Raw genomic sequence first — 18,732 nt, forward strand, 5'->3', positions numbered from 1 at the left:
GAGACCTTGTGGGCACTCCGTGAAACTGCTGGAACAGGTCGAAGGAAGACCTTTCCCAGCCCAAGGGCTGTTCACACCTGGAACTCCCTGCTGCAGGAAGCGGTGGCGGATCCAAGCATCGACAGCTTCCGGAGGATCCCAGACGAGCCGAGGGGGCGGAGGCCCCTCAGTGGCTCTTAGAGGGGACCCTTGTCTGGGGCAGGGATGCTCTGGCTGCTTGGGGGGCCACAGTGTGGCGGGGAGGGGGGGCTTCTGGAGTTCTGGCCCCACACGAAGGGTCCGGACCCACCTCGGGCAACCTCCCCGGGAACAGCAGGGCGAGCGCAGGGCAGCCCCGGGCAGACGCAGCGTCCTTGGCCAATGCGCGTGGCTCGGCAGGCTGCTCCTCCGGCCTCCCCCCACCTACCCCGAGCCTCCTGCAAGCCAGGGGTGGGGGTGGGGGTGGGGGCCCCGCCTACTCCTCCCCCTCCCCTTACGCCTGCTTCTGGCTCCGGCAGCGGCCATGGAGGCGGCTGGGCTGCAGCTGCCCGGGCGGAGGAAGGAGAGAGCAGGTCAGTGGAGGGGGAGAGGGGAGGGGGCTGCGGCCTCACTGCAACCCCCCCTGCACCCCCAGACCCCCGCCTTCCTCCCCCTCCCCCAGCATCTCTTCCTGCCGCCTCTCCTGTCTGCATCCCTGCGCATCATATCCACCTGGTCTCCTTCTCCCCCCCCCCACGCAGCTCCCCCCCCCATGTCTCTCCTGCCCCTTCCTTCCACCTGTAGCTCACCCCCCCCCCCATGCATCTCCGGCTGGATCTCTCCTCCCGCCCTGTCAGGATGCAAGGTGCCCCCCACCCTGAGTGCAATGCCCCCCTCCCCGAGGCTGGGTGGGAGAGGCTGCTGGGAAGCAAAGGGGTTTTTGGGGAGGGGGGAAAGGAAGAGCCCCCTTGCAAAGCCCCCCATCCAGCAGTCTGGGAAACAGCCTCTGGGCCAGCAGGAGGAGACCTCCCATCCAAGCAGGAATGGTTGTTGGGGGGGGGAGGGGGGGGTCAAGCCAGGCCAGATCTTGCCTCTGCATCTGTGTGCATCCAGAGGGGGGGGGGGGTTGCATCAGGCGTAGAAGGGGGTTCTCGACCCCTCCCCAATTAGCTGTGCCCCCCTCACTTGGGTGTGTGTTCCTCAGAGCCAGGTCCGGGAGGGGGCTTCTCTGGAGTTGTCAGAGGAAGGCCCCCCCTTCCCTCTTTTCCCAGTCCCAACGACCCAGTTATGTAATTCATGTTTCGCCGTTCCAAGAGGGAGGCAGGGGGGGGGGAGTCTCCCAGTGGGAGTAAGCAGGAGGGTCAGGCTGGCAGCCCCTAGATGAGCACCACTATTTGGGGGAGAGGTCTCATAGGGAACAAGAAAGGCATTAAAAGGACCCCCACACACAAAAAACCCCTACGCATCCATATAGCAGGCAGCACCCCAAGTGGCCACCCTCCTCTTTCTCACCCCCCCTGCAATCTAAGAGAACCCCCTGATCACAGGCCCCAGAGTCATGGAATTCTGTTCTTCTTCAGCACCCCAGTTGAAGAGGGATGAAGACAAACTGGAGGGTGTGCAGAGGAGGGCAACAAAGGTGGTGAGGGGTTTGGAGACCATGACGTATGAGGAGAGGTTGGGGGAGCTTGGTCTGTTTAGCCTGGAGAGAAGATGACTGAGAGGGGATCTGAGAACCATCTTCAAGTATTTAAAAGGCTGCCATGTAGAGGATGGAGCAGAGTTGGTCTCTCTTGCCCCAGAGGGATGGACCAGATCCAATGGGATGAAATTAATGCAAAAGAAATTCCATCTAAACATCCAGAAGAAGTTCCTGACAGTCAGAGCGGTTCCTCAGCGGAACAGGCTTCCTCGGGAGGTGGTGAGTTCTCCATCTTTGGAGATTTTTAAGCAGAGGCTGGAGAGCCATCTGACGGAGAGGCTGATTCTGTGAACTTAGGCAGGTTGTGAGTGGCTGGGCGGAAGGGATCATGTCCTTCCATGCTTGGCTTTTGGGGCCCTTCCTTGCAGGCCCAGGGAAATGCCGATAACCACATTGGGGTTGGGAGGTGAATTTCTTCCAGGCCAGACCAGGGATTGTGGTTTTCATGGGGCAGGGGCATCATCTGGGCATGGAATTGGGGTCACTGTGGATAACATCATCTGAGTTTCTTGCATTGTGCATGGGGTTGGGCTAGATGACCTCTATGATTCTATGATTCTGGAGCAGCAGAAAAAAGCCGGAGTCCAGGAGCTCCTTAGACCAGGGGTAGTCAAACTGCGGCCCTCCAGATGTCCATGGACTACAATTCCCATGAGCCCCTGCCAGCGTTTGCTGGCAGGGGCTCATGGGAATTGTAGTCCATGGACATCTGGAGGGCCGCAGTTTGACTACCCCTGCCTTAGACTAACCAAATATGCATCAGGGGAAGAGCTTCCGGGCGTCCTGCTCACTTCCTGTTCTTCCGTCTCTTGTTTATGCTGGAGTCCTCTGGGGGTCTGATTCTGGGACTGCTTCCTCCCACTACAGTTCCATTACGGTGGAACTTCCACGGGGCAAGGCAGTCTACCCCTGAATGCAAACAGAAGGGAAGGGCGAGGGGCTTTTGGATCCGTGTGGCTTCTGAAGGCGACTAGATGAGAATCCAGAGGCAGAACCGTCTGCTCCATCTCCGAGAAACTCTTGATGAGAATTCAGGAGTACCTTCGTGGCCAGCTAGATTTCTGGAACAGGAGCTGTTGAGGTTCAAAGCTTCCTTTTTTTCAGAAAGCGTGAACCCCAAAACTCTCTAAGGTGCTCCTGGACTTGAATTTAGCTGCCTTCTGCAGACCCGTTTAGCTGCCTCAAGAAAGTCTCCAAGAAGACCTGACAATCCGGTGCTGGGGAGATTGCTAACAGGCAACACTCCTTGAGTGCTTGTGCTGCAGGTTGGTGCTCTCAAGTTACAAGGATCTCTCCCTTCCACAGAACAGGGCGATGAAGGGATGCTGTAGGAAGAAACAGCTTCAAAAGGGGATTAGGGGGATTCATGGAGGAGCCCCCATGCCTTCTCGCTGGCTGTCCAGAGGAACTGGCTGGCCCCTGGGTGAGACGGGAAGCCGGACTGGAGGGACCCTCCCTGGCCTGACCCAGCAGGGCTCTTCTGAGGGTCTTCTCAGGGGAAGGCCTCGGCCTCTCTGCCCTGTGGCTGGCCCTGCAGAGGAATTGGCTGGCCCCTGGGTGAGGTGGGAGGCTGGACTGGAGGGACCTTCCCTGGCCTGACCCAGCAGGGCTCTTCTGAGGGTCTTCTTAGGGGAAGGCCTCGGCCTCTCTGCCCTGTGGCTGGCCCTGCAGAGGAACTGGCTGGCCCCTGGGTGAGACGGGAGGCTGGACTGGAGGGACCCTCCCTGGCCTGACCCCGCAGGGCTCTTCTGAGGTTCTAATCAGGATCTTCCCTGGTTTGATCCAGCAGGGCTCTTAAACATGTTATGGCAATGTACAGCAAGGAGCTTTCAAGGCAAGTGGGACGCAGAGGTTGCTGGCCATTCCCTTCCGCTGCAGAGCTTTCCTTAGAATCACAGAATCCTAGAGTGGGAAGGGGCCATGCAGGCCATCTAGTCCAACCCCCTGCTCAACGCAGGATCAGCCTTAAGCATCCTAAAGCATCCAAGAAAAGTGTGCATCCAACCTTTGCTTGAAGACTGCCAGTGAGGGGGAGCTCACCACCTCCTTAGGCAGCCTATTCCACTGCTGAACTATTCCTTGGGGGGGGTCTCTCTTCCAAGTACTGGTCCTGCTTAGCTTCCAGTTTATGGGGTCCCCAGTGAGGGGTTTTCAAGGTAAGTGGGAAGCAGAGGGGGTTGGCCATTCCCTTCCTCTTCAGGGCCTTCCTTTTTTGTGTCTTATTCTTGGACCTCCAGAGGTTCCCAACCTGGATCTTATAGTTCTATCTCCCACCCCACCCCTGGAGGACCTGGGCGCCCTGATCCTTAGGGCCTTATATCCCATGGGTGCTGCCTTCCCCAGGCCGCAGACTCAATACCTTCAGGGATCCCCTGGTCTGCCTAAAAGCTCCCCTTGAGTGCCAAAGTGTAGGCTTCAGGTTGGCGGCCCCTCCGGAGCGGCAAGCGAGCCAGACGTTCTCCTCCGATATTCTCTCAGCGCCAGAGTCAGGGCCCGGATCCAGAGAGGCTACTTTCGAAGGGAGGCCGCACCGTTTGGCTCGGCAGGACGAACTCTGTACGTGATCGGAAGGGCTCTGTTCCTCGATGCCTGGCGCCGGCAGACGCCAAGGAACTGGGATGGCCTTTCTCTGCCTGGCTGGCCCTGGCACAGCAGAAGGGCAACTCCTCCCTTCTTCAGATAGAGGGTTGCCAGCTCCGGGTGGGGAAAGGCCTGGAGATTTGGGGGCTGGGGGCGGAGGTTGGGCAGGGGAGGGACCTCAATGGGGTCTCTCTAGACCCCGCCTTTGGCAGCCGCCATTTTCTCCAGGGGAACTGACCTTTGTCATGTGGAGGGTAGTGGTGATAGCCATTCTCTGTTCAGCTCCTGTGCAGGATTCTTTGTGATTTCCCACCTGGAGGCTGGCATCCCTACCCAGAGGCAAACCAGCGCACCAGGGCCACATCCTGCCCAGGGGAACTTGGCCTCTGGCTCTCCAGTGCTAACAGGCTGATGGCTCCACTGGGCCGCAGCCTCAGAGGAGAGGGTTGGTGCTCAGGGACCACCGGCCATGGGTTCGAGGGCCCTTAAGAGCATGGCGTTGCAATGGGGCTGCAACTCTCCAGGTGAGTCCTGCAGGTCTTCTGGAGTCACACCTGAGCTCCAGACAACAAGGTAGTTTCCCCTGGCAAAAATGGCTGCTTTTTGGGGGGGACTGTATGACTTGGCAACCCTTTTTTGAAAGGCTCTGAGTGAGACCCTTGCCCTTTTCACGGCCAGCCATCCCCCCCCCCCACAGATGGACAGATAGCTCTAGGTTGTCTAACCTAGGAAATACCTGGAGGGTTTTTTTTGGGGGGGAGGTGGAGCTTGGGGAAGGTGGGGTTTGGGAAGGGGGGGCTCAGTGGGTATGATGCCCTACAGATCACCCTTCAAGGCAGCCATTTTCTGCGGGGGAGCAGATCTCTGGCACCTGGAGAGCAACTGTCATAATTGGAGATCTCCAGGGGCCATGTTGAAATGGCAAACTTACCTAGACTCCAGGTCTTCGAGATCTGGTAGGGATGCCAGCTCTGGGTTGGGGGATGCCTGGATAGTTTGCACATGGGATCCATAGAGGGCAGGGTCTGGGGAGGGAAGGGACTTCTGCAGCGTATCATGACGTGGGGTCTACCCTTCAGAGTAGCCATTTTCTCAAGGGGAACTGATTTCCGTTGTCTGGAAATCATTCATTCATTCATTCATTCATTCATTCATTCATTCATTCATTCATTCATTCATTCATTCATTCATTCATTCATTCATTCATTCTTGGATTTATATCCCGCCACTCGTGACTTTGTCGCCTCGAAGTGGCTAACAATTAAAACCCCATAACAGTTAAACCCATAAAAACACTACTAATACAGTAACAGTAGATATAGCGACCCACAAGATGGCGGAAACAAATAAAATCCCAACACAATCTACTGAGTCCAGCCAGGCATATCAGCACTGGTTGTTGATGCTCAAGGGATGCTCAGTTATTGTGGGACCCCTGATCGAAGTCAGGTCAACCCTCTCCCCCCACAACCTCAACCATAAGCCTGGCGGGAGAGTTCCCTCTTGCAGGCCCTGTGTAACTTAGACAGCTCCATCAGCTCATTCCACCAGGTGGGGGCCAAGGCTGAAAAGCCCCTTTCCCTAGTTGAGGCCAGTTGGGTAGCACTAGTGGGACATCTCTAGGGAGTTAAACCTCTGGCCAGGCAGACAGAGTCCCCGTTTGGGTGGGTGGCTGGCTCAGGTGGAGAGATTTGGCCGCTGGCCGGGAGCCAAGGGCACGGACTGCTCTGGTGCTGTCATTTGCTAACCCAGGTGTGTTCTCTGTCAGGTGAGGTGGATGGCCCTAACCTGGAGCTGAATGATGAGGAAGAGGAGGAGGAGGAGGAGGAGGAGGAGGAGGAGGATGAAGAGCAGCTGAGGAGTCCAGGCTCTTTGGATGAGGATGAGAAAGAGTCCGACCAAGAGATGGATGAATTACGGGCTCAGGTCCTGCAGCTCTTGGAAGAACTGGAAGAGGCCCGGGAGATGGTCCTGAAGCAAGAGGAGGACTCCCTGCAGCTCCAAGGTGGGCATGGGGGCTGCCATTGGGGGTGGGTGGATGTTCAGCCATGTTCCTCAAAAGGAGCCTCCACGTTCAGGGGCCTCAGGGTCACAGAAGACCGGGAACTGGAGACAGGCTCTAAGGACGTGGCAGGCTGCAATGTCTCCTGTTTGTGAGACTTCCAGACAGGCAACATAGTCATAATTAGAGATTTATTTATTTATTTATTTATTTATTTATTTATTATAAATAAATGCAGAACATAAGAATATAAAAAGAGCCCTGCTGAGTCAGACCAGGGAGGGTCCCTCCAGTCCAGCTTCTCGTCTCACCCAGGGGCCAGCCAGTTCCTCTGCAGGCCAGCCACAGGGCAGAGAGGCCGAAGCCTTCCCCTGAGAAGACCCTCAGAAGAGCCCTGCTGAGTCAGACCAGGGACAGGGCTGTCCCTGGTCTGACCCTGCAGGGCTCTTCTGAGGTTCTTATCAGGGGAAGGCCTCGGCCTCTGTGAGATGGGGCCAAGGGACCAAGCCCTATGAAGATAGGTTTAGGGACTTGGGAATGTTCAGCCTGGAGAAAAGAAGGTTGAGAGGGGACATGATAGCCCTCTTTAAGTATCTGAAAGGTTGTCACTTGGAGGAGGGCAGGATGCTGTTTCTGCTGGCTGCAGAGGAGAGGACACGCAGTAATGGGTTTAAACTTCAAGTACAACGATATGGGCTAGATATCAGGAAAAAGTTTTTCACAGTCAGAGTAGTTCAGCAGTGGAATAGGCTGCCTAAGGAGGTGGTGAGCTCCCCCTCACTGGCAGTCTTCAAACAAAGGTTGGACACACACTTTTCTTGGATGCTTCAGGATGCTTAGGGCTAATCCTGCGTTGAGCAGGGGGTTGGACTAGATGGCCTCTATGGCCCCTTCCAACTCTTTGATTCTGTGATTCTAAAGCAAATAATACTGCAGAATCCACCCTCCCCATCAGCCATTTCCTCCTGAGAAACTGGTCTCTTCAGTTGCCATTCCTGGAGATCTCCAGGGCCTGCCTGGAGATGGATAACCCTGTCAGCTGAGTTGTATCAAGGTGGATTTGAAACCACCAGCCGGGAGTTTCATTTGCTGATCTGGTGTCTTTTTGGCAGGTTTGTTGGAAGACGAGAGACTGGCCAGTGCACAGCAGGCAGAAATCTTCACCAAGCAGATCCAACGACTTCAAGGTCAGTCCCAGTGGGGTGTGTGTGTGTGTGTGTGTGTGTGTGTGCGCAAATCAGTGTGAGCAGGACTCATACTTGCTCAGAGTTACCAACCCTTGAAAACCCTTAATATTTATTTGCTTTGTGCAGAAATTGCTTTGTCTCCTGAATTTATGATGGGAAAATTAGCAATTTGAGGAACCTAATACACAATGCGAAAGGAGGTAACTGCATAATCTCCCCCAGGGTACACGGAGGAGGTATCTGTTAAAGAATCTTGGACAGAGGCGAGTTTAGAAATTAATTTTGAAAAGGAGATTTATTGGAAAATGAATCAAAAATGGTTCCTAGCCACATGCAAACAATTTAATCTTGAGCATCCCTGCAGAAGAAAATCCAGAGATGGTCAGGCTTTGACAAAGGAAATAACGGGCCAGCTGCAAGATGGCTGATGGGGGAGGCTGAGCCACCAACAAGATGGCTGCCACAGGAGGTGGGGCCAAACACAAAATGGTAGGATAGTGTGTGTACGGCGGCTTGGTTTCGTCTGCCCCCGCTTCCCACCTCCCCGTATGAGTACTGGGAGAAGGGGATAGGTTTTTAGTATTTTTTCTGCCGTTCTTCTTTTTTACATTGTTCATTTGGATTGTGATGTTTTTTTTTATGTCTGGGCTTTTAATGGGGTTTTGTTCAGACTAATGTCACCCGCCATGAGCCACTGGGGATGGCGGGCAATAAATCTAAGTATAATAATAATAATAATAATAATAATAATAATAATAATAATAATAATAATAATAATAATAATAATAATAATAATAATAATGTATCGGAGTAAGGCTGACCCTGGAGCCTTCTGCATACCACTGAGCCACAGCCCCTGATCAAACATAAATGAACTCACCTTATATTGAATCTGACCCTTGGTCCATCACAAATGGGCATCTGCTCTCCAGGGTCTCAGGCAGACGTCTTCCCCATCCCCTCCTGCCTGGCCCTTTTCAACTGGGGATGCCAGGGATGAACCTGGGACCTTCTGCATGCCAAGCAGAGGCTCTGCCACTGAGCCAGGGTCTCAGGTCAAGGTCTTCCCCATCCCCTCCTGCCTGGTCCTTCTAACTGGAGATGCTGCTGGGGATTGAACCTGGGACCTTCTGCATGCCAAGCAGAGGCTCTGCCACTGAGTCAGGGTCTCAGGCCAAGGTCTTTCCCATCCCCTTCTGCCTGGTCCTTCTAACTGGAGATGCTGCTGGGGATTGAACCTGGGACCTTCTGCATGCCAAGCAGAGGCTCTGCCACTGAGCCAGGGTCTCTGGCCAAGGTCTTTCCCATCCCCTCCTGCCTGGTCCTTTTAACTGGAGATACCAGGGGCTTGAACCTGGGACCTTCTGCCTGCCAAGCAGAGGCTCTGCCACTGAGCCAGGGTCTCAGGCCAAGGTCTTTCCCATCCCCTCCTGCCTGGTCCTTCTAACTGGAGATGCTGCTGGGGATTGAACCTGGGACCTTCTGCATGCCAAGCAGAGGCTCTGCCACTGAGCCAGGGTCTCTGGCCAAGGTCTTTCCCATCCCCTCCTGCCTGGTCCTTTTAACTGGAGATACCAGGGGCTTGAACCTGGGACCTTCTGCCTGCCAAGCAGAGGCTCTGCCACTGAGCCAGGGTCTCTGGCCAAGGTCTTTCCCATCCCCCCCTGCCTGGTCCTTTTAACTGGAGATACCAGGGGCTTGAACCTGGGACCTTCTGCCTGCCAAGCAGAGGCTCTGCCACTGAGCCAGGGTCTCTGGCCAAGGTCTCTCTCCTCCCCTCCTGCCTGGCCCTTTTCAACTGGAGTTGCCGGGGATTGAACCGGGAACCTTCTGCATACCAAGCAGGGCCACTGCCACGGAGCCGCAGTTCCCCCCCTCCTTAACGCAGGTTCCGCCACACGTCCCTTGAGTTTTGGACTGAACGTTTCAGGGCGATTCTCTGGGGTTAAACTTTCCCCTTTCCCCCGGGTCTGTGTCTTTAATTGAATGGAGAGAATTTCCTGCTCAACCCCTGGAGGGGAAATTTCACACCCGTCCTGTTGAGCTTCCAAATAAGTGAGCACAGAGCAAGTTGGCTCAGATTAATTAGGACGTGTTAGCGGAGTGCTAATTAAATGCTAACTAACGAACAACAACAAAGCAGGATGAATTCTGCCGGGGGAAGTCCGCCGCGTTGCATTCCGCTCATTTTGGATTGGCTCGGCTTCCTCTCGAGGAGAGGATTTCAGAGAATGTGAGAGTCTTTGCAATAAGCTAGATTCGAGTCCCAGTAGCATCTTGGAGACCAAGATTTTCGGGTATGAGCTTTGGAGAGTCAAAGCTCCTTTTGTTAGATCTACTTTCAAGGGTAGTCAAACTGCGGCCCTCCAGATGTCCATGGGCTACAATTCCCAGGAGCCCCTGCCAGCGAATGCTGGCAGGGGCTCATGGGAATTGTAGTCCATGGACATCTGGAGGGCCGCAGTTTGACTACCCCTGGCGGCTGAGCGGCTTTTGTCGATGGGAAAATCCTCTGAGCTCTGGGCGTTGTGCTGTGATATTTCTTGTGATTGAACACCCTTCCAGACGCCCTCTCATTCACAGCCATGCTCGGGCCTTGCAAGCGGCAGACCGCAGCTTCCTCGGAGGACTCCTTTCATTTCATTTCTCCCTCTTTTCCTGCTGCCTCCCGCTTCTCCGAGCATGATTGTCTTCCCCAGGGAGACCCGTGACAAAAGCCAGATCGTCTTGCTTAGGCTCATTTTAGCTTCCAGGGCGAGTTCAGCTTTGTTTTGATCTGGAAACCACTGACTGGTGTTTTCTGGCGGTCTGCAAAAGTCTCTTCCAACACGACGCTTCGAGGGAGTCAGATGTCTCCCTGTCAGCTTCCTTCGCTGTTCTGCTTTCACACTCATGGGGAATACTACGGCGGCGTGAATTATCTTAATGACTGTTATTTATTGAACTGGTAGACTGCCCTCCCATACGGCTCAGGACTTTGAATGTCACGTCGGTCGGATAAAAATATAAGCGAGATTGTGATCTTGGTTGCCAGCCACACAATTTTTACACTTTTCTAACTCCTTCATGGCTGCCCTTCTTTGTCTCAGTCTCCTTCGGATTTCTTGGTTGCCAGCTCCCTTTTAGGGATGGGCACAAACTGGTCCACGACCCTAAATCTGTAGCGAAATTTGACTGCTTCGCTGCATCCCAGGTTTGGAGATGGTGCTTCCCCTGAACATTTCCTGGAGGTTTTGTCTGGCTGGTTCTGCAGGTTGGGCCATAGAAGCCCCGTTTCACTTCTGCCCTGCGCAGGGGGTGAGGTTGAAAGGCCTGGCTATCTTAGCTACCCATTTCACATCCTCTCAATCACGGAAAACAGCTGGGCTGGGCGGGGGGGGGGTGACCCCTTGTGTTTCCCTGCTTCTAAAAAGGGACAAAGTCAAACCGACCAGCCCAAACCAGCTGGCTAGTTTTGTGGCTTTTGGTTCAGGAGCTTGGTTCAACACAAACCCTGGCATTTTCCAGGTCGTGCCCATCCCAACTCCCATTCAGTTGATGATGGAGCCAAAAAATAGAAAATCCTGAACAATTTAAATGTCTTTAAATTAATGGGAGTTTTAATGGGGTTTTAAGACACTGTAACCCGCCACGAGCCATTTGGGAGTGGTGGGAAATAAATCAAAATAATAATAATAATAATTTATCATCAGTTATCGCCACTACTGGGTTCAGTTTTGGGTACCACAACTAAAGAAAGTTGTAGAGAAACCGCAGCGTGTCCAGAGGAGGCAACGAAGATGGTGAGGGGTTTGGAGTCCAAGTTGTATGAGGAAAGGCTGCCCACTGTAGTTGGCTGGAGGTTTAGGGTAGAAATGAGGAGAGGAAGAAGTTCAGTGGAGATGTGATGTCACTCTAGGACTTCAATTTTCCCCTAGAGTCTATGGTATACCACAGAGTCTGCCCTCCGAAGTTGCCTTTTCTTCAAGGGAAACTGTAGTTTGGAAATAAACTGTGATTCCGAGAAAGCTCTAACCCACTCAGAGAGTTCACCCTCATGCGATGGTCAGACTAGACTGGGGAGGCCCTAGTTCGAATCCTCACTCTACCACGGAAGCTTGGTTGTTGGCACTTTCAGTATAACCTGATGTCAGTGCCTTGGGGTCCCCAGTGGGAGTGAAAAGTAGGGTAAGGTGACCAGATTGTCCCACTTTTGGAGGGACATCTGGGGGTACCTGGCAAATTATATTTATGTTGAAATTAAAACATCTGGGGGTACCTGGCAAATTATATTTATGTTGAAATTAAAACATATATATTACAATACTATTTTTGCATTATATGTGTTCTATGAAACTTTTTTGTTGCTCCATACAGACCAAATTTTTAATCAAGAACTCCCCCAGTCAATGGTGTCCCACTTTACCAATGTTAAAATCTGGTCCCCTTAAAGTAGGGTGTAAATTAAGTCAACAAAATAAATAACTGCCAGGGAACTGGGGGGGGGGGGTTTGCTGGAGAACAGCAGCTCTGGCCTTTCACACCCTAAGCATTTTGGGGAGGTGTTTTCAGAAGGCTCAAACAGGGATGGAGAGTGATGGGGGGTGGGGCTCAGACCCAGGACTGTCTCATGGGAGCACATGAGCGGTGTGGGGCAGCTGCCGTGCATCGTCTTCATGCCATCAGGAGGCTGGCTTCTCTTTCTCCCAATTAGCAGCCTGGCATTCCCGGTGCCATTGGATGTATTTATAGGGCTGAGACTCCGTTACCTCATGTTGAGGGAGTGTTAATCCATGCATAATGCAGCTATAAATAGCGCATGCAGCGCATGGCACCCGCCCACACGTCTGGGGAGCAGCAGGTGGCACATCTATAGGTGGCAACGTTGCCCAGGGGGCTAAACAAATCAAGGAGAAAGGGAGAAAGTCCATTTGGTAGGGAAGAAGGTGGTAAGTACTGGTGTTAGGGCCTGTACATGTCCTAGAATTACACCTGATCTGAAGAAGGTTATTCCCAGAGCTGTCCCACCAGCCCTACAGTTCTGGCCAGGAACATAACATCTAAAATACTGGCGTCCCTACCTGAGAATTCATCCCAAACCCCTCAACTTCAGGCAGCCCCCCCCCCCTCCGAAAGGGTATGTATTGAATCAGAGGAGGCGTTTTTGAAATTGCTTTTAATACATAGACCAGACACTGAACATGAGTCAGCAGTGTGACTTGTTAGCTAAAAAGGGAAATGGGATTTTCAGCTGTATTAAAAGAAATTGAAGAGAGGTTTGGATACCAAGGTATGAGACTAGGGTCACTGTGGATGGGCAGTATTTGTGAGTTTTCTGCATTCTGCGGGGGGTTGGACTAGATGACCCTGGAGGTCCCGTCCAACTCTATGATTCTATTAGTGTCCTGATCACACAAGGTGATGTTACCACTTTACTCTGCTCTGGTAAGACCTCACTTGGAGTACTGTGTTGCTTCAGACCAGGGGTAGTCAAACTGCGGCCCTCCAGATGTCCATGGACTACAATTCCCAGGAGCCCCTGCCATTCGCTGGCAGGGGCTCCTGGGAATTGTAGTCCATGGACATCTGGAGGGCCGCAGTTTGACTACCCCTGCTTCAGACCGACCTAGCTACCCACCTGAACTGGAAGTCCAGTTAGGGATGCCAGCCTCCAGGTGGGACCTGGGGAATCCCCTGAAATTACAGCTCATCTCCAGATTACAGAGATCAGTTGCCTGGGAGAAAACAGATCCTTTGCTGGGTGGGCTCTCTGGCCTTGTACCCCACTGAGGCCCCGTTCTCCCCAGACTCCAGCCCCAGATCTCCAAGAGTTTCCCAGTGGGGTAGTAATTTATCTCACCCCTGGCTGCAGGCTGTGTGCAGCTTCAAGGATTAATCAGCTGATGCAGCAATCCACAGCTGAAACCACTTTGTGAAACAGGTCCTACCTCAAATGGACTTCAGCTTGAACTAACTGTTCTACTACACCTGTTGGACTTCTGTTTAGAATTATTCTTTTGTACTACATCAGTTGAATCTTTTTGGGTACTATACCTGTTGTATTGTTGTATACAAATCTATACATTGACATTTACTCATGTTTGTTAAATTATACTCTCAGTCATATTTTTTGCTCTTTTGGAGGCATTATTGTTTCTTAGAGCCAAGATTACACCTAGAAATTGGTACCCTGGTTTCATTTGCAAAATGACTGTGCGCTGGTTCTTTCTTACAAACAGTAGTATGTATTTATTATTATTATTATTATTATTTAATTTTTATTGTGTTTTAACTGTTTATGTTGTAAACCGCCCTGAGACCTATTTTGAGAAGGGAGGTCTAAAAATTAAATAATCATAATCATAATCATAATCATAATCATAATCATAATCATAATCATAATCATAATCATAATCATAATCATAATAATTTACATGCAGGGTGTAAGCATATTACCTGTGACATGTGAACAGGACTAGAACCAGTGTGGTATCCTAGTTAAGAGTGTTGGATTAGTTCTGGGAGAACCGGCTTTGAATTCCCACTTGTACTATGGAAGCTCACTCTCTCAGCCTAACCTACCTTACAGGGTTGTTGTGAGGATAATTATTTCAGCTGCCTCAGGTCCCCTTAGGGAGAAAAGTAGGGTATAAATAAATGTTATAAATAAAATACATTGAGATGGAACTTTTCAAGACTAAATAACTTAAATAAATAACGTGAGTAAATGAATAAAGGAATGGAATTGTGTCCGGGAGTGAAATTAAGCCACAATCTTATTCTAACAATTTAACAACCATGTTTAAAAAGAATGTTTCCTGGAGAATGATGCCTGTTACTGGTCCATGAGGCTACTATGTAGGCAGAGTTTGAATATGCAAAGGGGCACCAGCTGCTTAACGAATAAATAACTTTATTGAGAATTGAAACAATTTTGTAAAGAGAGAGAGAGAGTGGAGAGTCCTAGCAGTCTAACTGATTAACTGTTCTTCATCTGGAAGCAAGCAGGGAGGAAGTACCCTCCAAGGAGCAGGAAGTCTCTAACTGAGCCAGGAAGTTTGTGATCCAAACACGCTAAATACATACCTCCTCCAACATGCCCTGTGGGACATTCTTTGTCTACTGCACGCTACAGTTCTTGCATATTCTAACAAGTTAGAGCGTGTGTTCATTGCATCCCTTTGCAGCATGCTAAATTTCCAAATATAAAAAATTAGGTAAAATAAGGTGCCTTGTGGTATAAAAAAGCACACACAAGCCACACTTTTAGCTTCTTTCTCTGGAAGGCCATCAAACCATAGCTGGCAGGGCAGCAGGAATAGATGGGCTGGGAGGCAGAAATTCTGCAGGTGATGCTGTTTGTAGCGTTTCATTTAAAAGCTGCATGGCCTGCAGGAAACTGACGGGTTAAACTTTTCTGTGTTGACCTGTTGAATGGCTGTCTACCACTGCACAGCCACAGGAGCCCTGACAGAAAAACAGGGAGCAAATCTTTAAGGATTTCTTCTTTCTCAGGGGAAGGATCCTTACAAAGAGCATCGCTTGGAGAAACTTGGTCCTTTTGTTTTTTTAATGCTCCCTGTCTGCCCCAAAAGAAACTATAAGATCCAGCTTCATTTTTTTGAATCTATCTAAATGCTGACTTTTTACCTCTTTCATATGATTGCTAAGCATTTGGGGGGGGGGTGTTTAGTTTCTTCCTTTGAACTATTTACGGTTTCCTGGTTTTCGTCTGGCGTTAAACCTCGGCCTGTTCCCCTCGGCCTGTTCAGTTTAATGGTTGTTCAAGCCCCCCTGTGACTATTTATGAATTTCACCTATAGTCACATCGATATCTTCCCTGCTTATCAGTATCCTGGCAGGCAGACGTTCAACAGGTCTGGTGCAGAATAAGGGAAAGCTCCACCTGCTGGCTTTCGAGGCTTGCCAGCTCTGGGTTGGGTAATACCTGGAGACTTTGGGGCAGGGAAGCCTGCAGAGGGGAAAGACGTGGATGAGCTGCAATGCCACAGAGGAGCAGCCATTTTCTGCAAGAGAAAATGCCATTTTCTGTGCCGCCCGGTTAGAGCAGGAGAGTTCAAGGCACTACCTGGAAACTGCAGCCTGCCTGCAGAGAGACAGCACAGCAGCCCTGCCAAGCAGACCAGAGAGCTGCCCACGGGATGCCACCCTCCAGGTTAGGCCTGGACTGGAGAAGGCCTGAAATGACAATGGATCTGCAGGTGAAAAAGGTCACAGGTCAGCTCCCCCTGGAGGAAAAATGGCTGCTTGGGAAAGGGAAATTTATGGCATTGATATAAAATTATACCCCCTCCCCTCTCTAGCATTGCCAGCTCCCCCCAGCCATGGGTGAGAGACGGGGGAGGGGGGGGGGCTTAGGGTTGCCAGATCCAGGCTGGGAAACCCCTGGAGAGGAGGACAGGGGCCTCCGTGGGGCAGTGGACCCCCCAAAACACCCATTTCCTGCAGCCTGGAGCGGAGCCGGCATTCCGTGGCCCCTCCAGGCCCCCCCTGGAGGCTGGCAACCCTCCTCAGGCCCCGCCCTCCGCAGGCTCCACCTCCAGACCTCCTGGGGCCCCGCCCCCCCGCTGGCCAGCCTGGCCCCGTCCTCCGTGCCCGCTGGGCCTCGGCATGGGTGAGGGGCCGCTCTCCCACGGCCCCCGGAGCTGGCCCGGCAGTTGGAGGCAGCAGGCTCCGGCCTGGCCGGGCGGGTTCCGTGGAGGCCCCCGGGGCTGGGGGCTCGGCGGGCAGGGGGCTGCGGACGGGGGGCCGCCATGGAGCTCAGGCCCGCCGCTTCCATGGGCAGTGAGTGCCGGCGTGGGGCCCGAGGGGGCCCGAGGGGCAGGGGCATCGCCGTGGCAACCGGGCCCTGGGCACTGCCTCCGCCAGGGACGGCACAACTGCCCAGGCAGCCCCCGGGGGTGCCAACTCTGGTCTGGGGGGGGGTGGCCAACCTCCAGGTGGGGCCTGGAAGTACCCCTGGTCTCCAGGGGGGGAAGAGATCAGTCCGCCTGGAGAAAACGGCTGCTTTGGGAGGGGGGCACCCTGGCATCGCATCGCCCCCGGGTTCCCCCCCTCCCCCAAACTTCCCGCCCTCCATCCCTAAATCTCCAGGAGTTTCCCAGCCCTAATTGGCAGCTGCCTGCCCCCCTCCCCCCCCATCGACCCCGGTCTTTATTCATCTGGGGACATCATCCCACCCAGAAATCTCTTTCTCACAACTGGTTCTCTCTCGTCCTTTGGTCAGTCCTGTCCTGGCAACTCCTCCCGCCCCAGGAATCACCCCTCCAACCGCACTCTCAGGGTCATGGGTTCGAGGGACACCACCCTGGTCCCAAATCCCATTTCTTAGTGGCAGCAGGGCCCCCCTTACAGTTCACTTCCTCCTAAGAAGCCTCATTCTCCCTGTCTGTCTTCGGGCTGCTGTTGGTTATATATATCTAGTAACAGACTTTACTATTTACATACAAACATATGAGCCAACCTGGCTTCTCCTGTGTTCTTCTGTCTGGGGCAGGGATGCTCTATATACTTGGTGCTTGGGGGGCAGCAGTGGGACGGCCTCCTAATGACCCCTGGGCTTTGGCCACTGGGTGACCCAGAGTGTTGGGCTGGAGGGGCCACTGGCCCGATCCAACATGGCTTCTCTTCTGTCCTTATAGATCAGGCTTTCTCAACCAGGAATGGTTTCCCAAATGGGGGGGGGGGAGTTAATTAATTAATATATATATATTTAAAATCTATTAAACATTTATTGGATGATATGGCTTTATATGCCTCCCACCAAATTGCCAATGATAGGCCTGGAGGGGGTGGGAAAGGGAGGGGCTCCAGGTGGTTAAGTATACAACTAAGCGTCCCAACCCTATTCTGCACTATCACACAGCTTCTGGGATTTCTTGAAGCCTGAAGAATGTTTCAGGGGTTTCTCAATGGTGAAAAAGTTGAGAAAGGCTGGTACTCTGGGGCAGTGACGCTCTGTCTTCTTGGTGCTTGGGGGGGCACAGTGGGTGGGGGCTTCTGGAGTTCTGGGTCGGCTGGTGGACCTCCTGAGGGCACTTGGGCTTTGGCCACTGCATGACACTGAGTGTTGGCCTGGAGGGGCCACTGGCCTGATCCAACATGGCTTCTCTGATGTTCTTCTGTCTGGGGCAGGGATGCTCTGTCTTCTTGGTGCTTGGGGGGTTCTGGCCCTGCTGGTGGACCTTCTGAGGGAACCTGAGATTTGGTCACTCTGTGTTGGACTGGATCGGCCATTGGCCTAATCCAACTGAGCTTCTCTTATGTGACACACAGTGTTGGACCGGATGAGCTGTTGAAATGATCCAATATGGCTTCTCTTATGTTCTTATGGCTCTGCTGGTGGACCTCCTGAGGGCACCTGGTTCTTGGCCACTACGTGACACAGAGTATTGGACTGGAAGGTCACTGGCCTGATCCAACATGGCTTCTCTCATGTTCTTCTGTCTGGGGCAGGGTTGCTCTGTCTTCCTGGTGCTTGGAGGGGGGGGGCGACATTTGGAGGGCTTCTGGAGGTCTGGCCTCACTGGTGGACCTCCTGATGGCCTCGGGTTGGCCTAGAGGGCCACTAGCCTGATTCCACAGGGCTTCCGTTCTGTTCTGCCATTTGCCTCTATCTACGTATAATTCCCATCTGTTTAGACATCACCGTCCTGGTGTCAAAAATCTTGCTATGTTGTTGTCCTGGCCTCCTCATCCTTCCATCTTTTTGCTCCCCCCCAGCTCAGCTCCATTCTCTGAAGGACGAGTTTGATTCGCTGCAAGAAGTGAAGGATGTGGAGCTGGAGCGCCTGGAGCAGGAGCTGCGGGAAGCCAACGAGGAGATCCACAGCTTGCGCTTGGACGCCGAGGAGGCCGCCGGCTTGCACGAGAACGAGATCGCCGGCCTGCAGGAGGAGCTGTGCCGCCTGAAGGCCGAGCTGGAGCGGGCCCAACGCATCCGCAACGAGTACGACCTGGAGATCACCTCCTTGCGGGCGGAAATCAACATGAAGGAGCCGGGCACCGGAGACAGCAAGCCCTCCCCGGACCTCATGCTGGTGACGCATTATGACGACCGGACAGCTGGTCCCTCCGAAGACGTGACCAGGCTCCAAGGTACCGTCAGCAGGGTCCCACCGTGGGGGGGGGGATGCTGGAGGCCCGAGGTACTCGTGTGGATCTCTGGGGTGCAGGCATGGTCAGTGGGTGGAAGACGGGCAGCAGGGGATGGTGGGGGGTCTGTAAACCAGATCAGAGGTTCTTAAATTCGTGTCCAAGGGCTCAGGTATCCATGGATGGCCCAGGTGGCCCCAGTCTTGTCA

General features: G+C 52.9%; 1 protein-coding gene across 6 annotated transcripts in view; it reads left to right on the plus strand.

Annotated features, from left to right (window-relative positions):
* Positions 1-362: 362 nt before the first annotated feature.
* Positions 363-18,732, plus strand: part of CCDC136 (coiled-coil domain containing 136) — a 30,927-nt gene continuing 12,557 nt past the window's right edge. For 4 of the 6 annotated variants that reach the window (XM_077340457.1, XM_077340456.1, XM_077340458.1 and 1 more), the window contains exons 1-4: positions 1,750-1,879; positions 6,009-6,245; positions 7,355-7,429; positions 18,152-18,526. In XM_077340457.1, the coding sequence (XP_077196572.1) occupies positions 1,765-1,879; positions 6,009-6,245; positions 7,355-7,429; positions 18,152-18,526 (802 nt within the window). In that variant the 5' untranslated portion in view covers positions 1,750-1,764. Of the gene's footprint in view, positions 552-1,749; positions 1,880-4,718; positions 4,765-6,008; positions 6,246-7,354; positions 7,430-18,151; positions 18,527-18,732 lie in introns of those variants that run through there. The other 2 variants (XM_077340461.1, XM_077340460.1) reach the window with 2 other exon arrangements.

Source organism: Paroedura picta, chromosome 5 (genome assembly GCF_049243985.1).
Source record: "Paroedura picta isolate Pp20150507F chromosome 5, Ppicta_v3.0, whole genome shotgun sequence".
Lineage (NCBI taxonomy): Eukaryota > Metazoa > Chordata > Lepidosauria > Squamata > Gekkonidae > Paroedura > Paroedura picta.